Raw genomic sequence first — 8153 nt, 5'->3', positions numbered from 1 at the left:
AGTGTGTACATTATACAATCAATTAGTGAGAGAGCCTCAATCACAGACATTTATTCACTGTAGGCTACACATGAATTGCAGCAAATTCCTGTTTCAGTGACTTCTTTGGTCACGTTTGCGTGTGTCAAACAGAAACTTGCAGTCTACTACCTTTGATCACATTACTTTTGTAAAGTTTATGCAGTCGACATGTAAACTCAAGTCTGACATTTTTTATCCCCAGAATGCAACACACTTTGAAAGGCGGTGACCAACCTGACACCATCCCTACGGTGAAGCATGGTGGTGGCAGCATCCCTACGGGGAAGCATGGTGGTGGCAGCATCATGCTGTGGGGGTGTTTTTCAGCAGCAGGGACTGGGAGACTAGTCAGGATCGAGGCAAAGATGAACGGATCAAAGTACAGAGAGATCCTTGATGAAAACCTGCTCCAGAGCGCTCAGGACCTCAGACTGGGGCGAAGGTTTACCTTCCAACAGGACAACGATCCTAAGCACACAGCCAAGACAACGCAGGAGCGGCTTCGGGACAAGTCTCTGAATGTTCTTGAGTTGCCCTGCAAGAGCACGGACTCTTTTTAGTTACCACTCCCCTGTTGAGCAGGAGGTGCACCTTCACCTCAGACTGGAACAGACACACTGCTGTCAGAGAGAAAGGGAAAGGTATGGGAAATATATTAAAATAGGCATGTGCCAGTACACTGACTGTATGTTGGTATTGTCTAGTTGTGTCTGAACATGAAAGGCTAATAATACAAAGATGTGATGCCAAGGTGTAGTTTTAACAAGGCTGGTTTTAATCTGGTGTAAATTTGCTGTCGTAGTAGTTATAATGCGAGTCAAGCAGGGGATTTCTGATGGACATTTCAGACGGTTGCTTCTGCCGAGTCGTTGTGGCTGGTTGCTTCTGCTGAGGAGTCATGGGAGCCGGTTGCAAATGTTGCTGGGACACGGAAGCCAGTTCCTTTTGTTGCTGGGGTATAGGAGCCTGTTCCTTTTGTTGCTGGGGTATAGGAGCCTGTTCCTTTTGTTGCTGGGGTATAGGAGCCTGTTCCTTTTGTTGCTGGGGTATAGGAGCCTGTTCCTTTTGTTGCTGGGGTATAGGAGCCTGTTCCTTTTGTTGCTGGGGTATAGGAGCCTGTTCCTTTGGTTGCTGGGGTATAGGAGCCTGTTCCTTTGGTTGCTGGGGTATAGGAGCCTGTTCCTTTGGTTGCTGGGGTATAGGAGCCTGTTCCTTTTGTTGCTGGGGTATAGGAGCCTGTTCTTTTTGTTGCTGGGGTATAGGAGCCTGTTCTTTTGGTTGCTGGGGTATAGGAGCCTGTTTCTTTGGTTGCTGGTGTATAGGAGCCTGTTTCTTTGGTTGCTGGGGTATAGGAGCCTGTTTCTTTTGTTGCTGGGATATAGGAGACAGTTCCTTTTAATGCAGTTTGGGGAATATATCTATAATTACCTAGTAAAGAAAGACAAAGTTGAAAATAGTCAAATGCCAGAATTTGAAGTTATTGGAACTATACAAATACTGTTATTTTAACTGAATTAATGTGTAGAACAAACACCTTTAGGTGTAGAATAACAGGTTATCCCTCCTATGAATAGATACATTTAAGGTCTGAATTCTCATAATATGCAGTTAGTGAAAGATTTCAATAACAATACTTGCTTTAGAAAAATGTACATGTTCAAAGACGATCTGTAGTCTGTACAAAATATATTAGTTAATTGATAGGTTAAACAGTTCCAAGCATTTTAATGATAAATTACACTGAATCCATTCTGTAGGAGCCTGTGGTAACTAAGATAAACAATGGACTAACAGGATGAATGAGCTACAGGTTAAAGAATAAGTCAAGATGATCTCAACACCATATACAATGCATGCTGTAGTATCTTAGGATGCTTCTTAGAGCGAGGACTACAGACACATAAGTATGTTTTAGTATTTAATTGTAACTTTTAATAACATTACAGGAATGCACCTGGAGTAAGCTACCTGAGGCTTTTTAAACTATAGTTGACAAATGGCCTACCTAATGTAAATAAGCAGAAACGTGTCTAAATTAGGGGTGAAAGTAGCCATTATTAAAAAGCTAAATTATGGTGGATCGAACTGCGCAGGTAGCCTATTTTTTGAAGTGATTTGTTTGACAGATGAAATCACAGCACCCATGAAATGCAAAATGGAGCCTGCGCAGTCCGCAAAAACAGGATAAGATGTTTACATGCCACAGTATCCCATCGTCGATCAACTTATCCTGGTTTCTCATAACCGAGACACATGCTTTTTCAGGTTATTGTAATCAGGATATGTGTCAATGCAAGCTGAACACTATCCCAAATAATAATGGGATATTGGTGTGCTTGTAAACATGGTCAGTGGCTAATGTAGAGCTAGTCTTGGAATTTGAACATCCAGTAGCAAAGATAAAAAAACAGATTTGAAAACCAAAAGCTGAGGAACTGAACCACATTCCCTTTTACTACAAACTGCACTGGCAACCAACACTGTTCTCAATCAGCTAGACAAAGGTAGACATGAACGAACACTCAGTATTTCAAACAAAAGGAGGCACTTAAATGTAAAATATTTTATTGTTCAAGTAATGCAGGGTAGTAGGAGCAGCAGCAACTCCCTGGCCAAATCAAAAGCATACAGTGGAACCTAAAAGAAAGTGTCAGCAACTACTAAAATGTGTCATCATTTTTGGTTATTAAAATCAAGTCCTACCATTGGAGCATCCAAAAGAGGATTCCACCATTAGAATTCTGTTGATAGATAATTAGTACAAAGGATTTCAAAATCAGAAAGCAAAGTTCAGATGAGTAAAAGTTGCATTGCATCCCAGGAGCCTTTCCTTGTGGTGGGGTTCCTTTAGCAGGTTGAGAGTTTAGCAGGTGGGGATATGCTTGGGTCAGAGATGCCAACATCACTACAGTCCTTGGGAGCATCTCCGCTATCAAAAGGTATAACCTCCCCAGGGGTGTAGCAAGATTTGGAGAAGACAGTTTTGCCCTTCTCATAAACCAATTTGTAACTAGATTGGAATGAGAACAGACTGTTCAATGAAGATGCCTTGAGTGCTACTGGAGCTGACGTCTTGAGTGCTTTCATTGACACCGACATCAGACCCAACATCCTGAGAACCATCACTGCTGCTAAAATCCATGTTGCTTGAGGAGTTGGCCCTCCTGTTCAAGGCCTATCGAGTCGGCCGAGGCGCCGGTTACTTCACCTAAGGTATTTTGGTCAGTCGCCACACTTGCTGAGGCATTGTGGCCGTTTCTTTCCGCGGAGGGGGCATTGTGGCCGGTTGCTTCCGCGGCGGAGGCATTGTGGCCGGTTGCTTGGCTGCAGTTTGGGGAATATATCTATAATTACCTAGGGTAAAGACAGCATTTGACGTTCTTGGAATATCGCTACCTGTAAAAGCTGAAAGACAAGGGAAACAAACTAGAGCGATACAACTTACCTCAAAGACAGACCAAAAGTCACAGTATTCAGAACTAATGATAGCCAGAAGCCTTACCAGGAGATCCCCCTTATTATATCTGATTATCTTTTCTTGCTGCGCCTTATAAAGGAATCCTAGACCCTTCTAATCTGGCTGGTTAAATAGGTACAGCTGCCAGCCACTGAACATCATTTCCATAGGTCCAACTTCCCAATTGTGATTAGGTGCACTTGGTTTCATTCAGCTAGTGGGTTTGCACATCATGGACCAATCCGATGGTTTTAAGGAGTGAACTTTACCTACCCATTGCACTGTGTGAGCTTAATCAAGTGCACCTTTTAATGAACGCTAATGAAGTTCCTGCCAGGGGCTTTTGCAGGTGCAACCTCAGTGGTCAGGTAGAAATGTGTTGTGCAAAAAGGCTGCAGACACAGTAAGATTGTGACAAAAAAATGAACTGGAGTCGTCTGTTGACGTATGCTAGACTAGAGATTGTCCATCAACACAGAGTCTAACTTCTTACATAAAAGCAGACAATTGAATGCATATACAATTTCATCCATGTTCATGAGTCTTTGGCCGAACAGACAGTCGACTACAACAGGCAAATGTGTCAAGTTGTGTCAATGTTTGTGAATAAGTCCCAGGTGACACCTTATGCTAGCTAAACTTCCCTGCTAGTGCCTACTGCCATTCTCTTTGGATCTTAATGGATCCATTTAAGGTCTGAATTCTCATACTATGCAGTTCGATGATTTCACCAACAATACTTGGTTTAGAAAAATGTGCATGTTCTAAAACGATCTGTAGTCTGCACAGAATATATTTGTTAATTGATAGGTTAAACCGTTCCAGGCATTGTAAAGTTAAAGTACACTGAATCCATTCTTTAGGAGCCTTTGGTGCGATAAATGGAATAGGAGCAATGAGCTACAAGTTAAATATTTATTGAAGCACTTGTGAATCAATCTAGGTAACAAAAAAAATCCATCAGTTTAAGCTAGAAATATCCGGTTTTTGCATGGGCTGCTTCTCAATCCACTGCATCCGCCTATGTCGCCCTTCCGCATCTGCCGTCGACGAGCTACAGCAGAGTTTGTCAGACCATTTGACATTACAAAAATTGGTCTTCTCACGAAAACGTCTGAACCGTTTGGCCTACAAACTATTGTGACCACTATGGAAAGGGGAGACTCACGTACATGGTTCCGTTCTGCTCTACGACCGCCATAAGTTAGACTCATCTGAAGGTAACCCATGCAAACAAATGGAGGTAGTTGTACCAACATACATAAGGGGTTAAATATGTGCCCAAAAAAACATGTCTTGAGCCATCACTTAGATGACAGACTTCAAAACTTCGCCATTTATAAAGGTGTCATTCAATGCATTTCTATGGGCTATAGTAGTAAAGGCTATTTAATATTTTGACACCTAAAGATTTATATAGCTAAATGATTATGGTATGCCCAGTTACAATTGTCCCAACACTAAATGTATGCCTACATAACATCTAAAGTGCACTACATAACCAAAACTGGAGACTCGAACATCTCATTAAAAAAAATCATGGTCATTAATATGGAGTTGGTTCCCCCCCTTTGCAGCTTTAACAGCCTCCACTTGTCTGGGAAGGCGTTCCACTAGATGGAACATTGGCCTTGCTTCCATTCAGCCACAAGAGCAATAGTGAGGTCGGGCGATTAGGCCTGGCTCGCAGTCTGCGTTCCAATTCAGCCCAAAAGTGTTTGATGGGGTTGATGTCAAGGCTCTGTGCACGCCCGTCAAGTTCTTCCACACCAATCGACACATCGTTTCTGTATGGACCTCGCTTTGTTCAGGGGCATTGTCATGCTGAAACAGGAAAGGGCCTTCCCCAAACTTGGAAGCACAGAATTGTCTAGGATGTCATTCTATGCTGTAGCGTTAAAGATTCCCCGTCACTGGAATTAAGGGGCCTAGCCCAAACAGCCCCAGACCATTATTGCGCCAAACTTTGAAGTTGGCACTATGCAGTCAGGCAGGTAGCATTCTCCTGGCATCCGCCAAACCCAGAGTCACACTTTGGACTGCCAGATAGTTTAGAGTCATGTCACGCCAGAGAAGTCATTTCCATTGCGCTAGAGTCCAATGGCAGCGAGCTTTACCAGCCGAAGCTTGGAATTGCACAGTGATCGTAGGCTTGTGTGCAGCTGCTCAGCCATGGAAACATGTCATGAAGCTCCCGAACAGTTCTCGTGCTGATGTTAGAGGTAGTTTGTAACTCGTTACTGAGTGTTGCAACCGAGGACAGGTGATTTTATTTGCTACAGCGGTCCCATTCTGAGAGCTTGTGTGGACCATCACATTAACAGCACTTTGTTGACCGGGGGAGCGCTGTAGCAAAGGTAAAAACCAGAGAAACTGAACCACATTCCCTTTTACTACCAACTGCACTGGCATCCCACACCATTTATTTGAAATCAGCAAGCACACTAGTACCATCAGTATTTCAAAGACAAACATCTTTTAAATTAAAATGGTTTATTGATTAAATCACAAGAGTAGCAAGTGCACCAGCAACTTCTGGGCAACACAAATGAATGAAACCTGAAAGAAATTAACAGTATCAGCAACAAAATCTTATGTCATAAATTTTTTGTTAAAATAAAGTCTCACCTTTAGCTTCTAAAGGATGAATCCACCATTAGATTTTCCTGTTGGTAGATGCATGGTTAGTACAAAGGACTTCAAATTCAGAAAGCAAAGCTCAGATCAGGTTAAAGTTGTACATTACCTTGAAGGATCCTTTACTAGTGGTGGGTATATGCTTGGTTCAGCGATGCCAACATGCTTGTTCTTGGGAGCACTTCCACTATCAACAGGCATAGCCTCCCCAGGAGTGTAGCGGGTTTGGGAGAAGACAGTTTTGCCATTCTCGTAGCGAGATTTGGAACTGTAGGAATAAATTGGAATGAGGACAGACTGTTCAACGATGCTGGCCTGAGAGCTACCAGAGCCGCCATCTTCAGTGCTTTCGAAGTGCTTCTGCGGAGACATTAAGGCCAGTTGCTTTTGAGCTAGATGCCATAATTGCTGAGGCATGGCAACTGGTTGCTTCTGTGGCATGGCGGTAGGTTGCAACTGCTGCTCAGCAGCCGGTTGCTTTTTCTGCTGGGGCATTGGAGCTGGTTGCCACACTTGCTGAGGCTGCTGGGGTATGGGGGTCAGTAGCTTCTGTTGCATTGAAGCTGGACGCCACACTTGCTGAGGCTGATGGGGAATAGGGATCGGTAGCGTCTGCTGCTGGGGCATTGGAGCTGGTTGCCAAACTTGCTGAGGCATGGTGGTAGGTTGTGACTGCTGCTCAGAGGCCGGTTGCTTTTGCTGCTGGGGCATTGGCTGCCACACTTGCTGAGGCATGGGGATCGGTAGCGTCTGCTGCTGGGGCAGTTGAGCTGGATTCCACACTTGCTGGGGCGCGTCTGCTGGGGCATTGCTTTCGCCGCTGACGCCACATTGCTGGGGCATAGAAGGTGGTTGCTTCTGTTCGCCTGCTGCATTGGAGCTGATTGCCAAACGTGCTGAGGCATGGTGGTAGGTTGTGACTGCTGCTCAGCGGCCAGTTGCTTTTGCTGCTGGGGCATTGGCTGCCACACTTGCTGAGGCTGCTGGGGTATGGGGATTGGTAGCTTCTGCTGCATTTGAGCTGGATTCCACACTTGCTGGGGCTGCTTAGGGTCAGCAGCCAGTTGCTTTTGCTGCTGGGGCATTGGAGCTGGTTGCCACACTTGCTGAGGCTGATGGGGAATGGGGGTCGGTAGCTTCTGCTGCATTGAAGCTGGACGCCACACTTGCTGGGGCATAACAGGTGGTCGCTTCTGCTGCATTTGAGCTGGATACCACACTTGCTGAGGCATGGCGCTAGCAGGTGGTTGCTTCTGTGGCTGAGGCCCAGTGGCCAGTTGATTCTGCTGCTGGGGCATGGAGGTCGGTAGCTTCTGCTGCTGGGGCATTGGAGCTGGATTCCACACTTGCTGAGGCATGGCAGTTGGTTGCTTCTGCTGCATTGGAGCTGGTTGCCACACTTGCTGAGGCATGGCAGTTGGTTGCTTCTGCTGCATTGGAGCTGGATTCCACACTTGCTGGGGCATGGCAGTAGGTTGCGACTGCTGCTCAGCGGCCGGTTGATTTTGCTGCTGGGGCATTGGAGCTGGTTGCCACACTTGCTGAGGCTGATGGGGAATGGGGGTCGGTAGCTTCTGCTGCATTGAAGCTGGACGCCACACTTGCTGGGGCATAACAGGCGGTCGCTTCTGCTGCATTTGAGCTGGATTCCACACTTGCTGGGGCTGCTTAGGGTCAGCGGCCTGTTGCTTTTGCTGCTGGGGAATTGGAGCTGGTTGCCACACTTGCTGAGGCATGGCAGTTGGTTGCTTCTGCTGCATTGGAGCTGGATTCCACACTTGCTGGGGCATGGCAGTAGGTTGCGACTGCTGCTCAGCGGCCGGTTGATTTTTCTGCTGGGGTATTGGAGCTGGTTGCCACACTTGCTGGGGCATGGTGGTAGGTTGTGACTGCTGCTCAGCGGCCGGTTGCTTTTGCTGCCACGCTTGCTGGGGCATAGCAGGTGGTTGCTTCTGTGGCTGAGGCCCAGTGGCCAGTTGATTCTGCTGCTGGGGCATGGAGGTCGGTAGCTTCTGCTGCTGGGGCATTTGAGCTGGAT

The 8153-nt window shown here is 45.9% G+C and overlaps 1 protein-coding gene across 1 annotated transcript; it reads right to left on the bottom strand.

Annotated features, from left to right (window-relative positions):
• Positions 1–5954: 5954 nt before the first annotated feature.
• Positions 5955–6902, bottom strand: LOC121533136 (gamma-gliadin-like). Its single transcript, XM_041838941.2, has 3 exons — positions 6225–6902; positions 6107–6144; positions 5955–6037 (listed from the first exon to the last, which is right to left on the bottom strand). The coding sequence occupies exons 1-2, from the start codon at positions 6848–6850 to the stop codon at positions 6135–6137; spliced, it is 636 nt and encodes a 211-aa protein (XP_041694875.2). The 5' UTR covers positions 6851–6902; the 3' UTR covers positions 5955–6037; positions 6107–6134.
• Positions 6903–8153: the final 1251 nt, after the last annotated feature.

The sequence above is a fragment of the Coregonus clupeaformis genome, unplaced genomic scaffold (assembly GCF_020615455.1).
Source record: "Coregonus clupeaformis isolate EN_2021a unplaced genomic scaffold, ASM2061545v1 scaf0095, whole genome shotgun sequence".
Classification (NCBI taxonomy): Eukaryota; Metazoa; Chordata; class Actinopteri; order Salmoniformes; family Salmonidae; genus Coregonus; species Coregonus clupeaformis.
This window is presented reverse-complemented; position numbering and strand designations above follow the sequence as displayed.

Bases quoted from the DNA above. Each gene is read 5' to 3' on its own strand.
- LOC121533136 (XM_041838941.2), bottom strand. From the start codon at position 6,850: ATGCCTCAGCAAGTGTGGCAGCCAATGCCCCAGCAGCAAAAGCAACCG.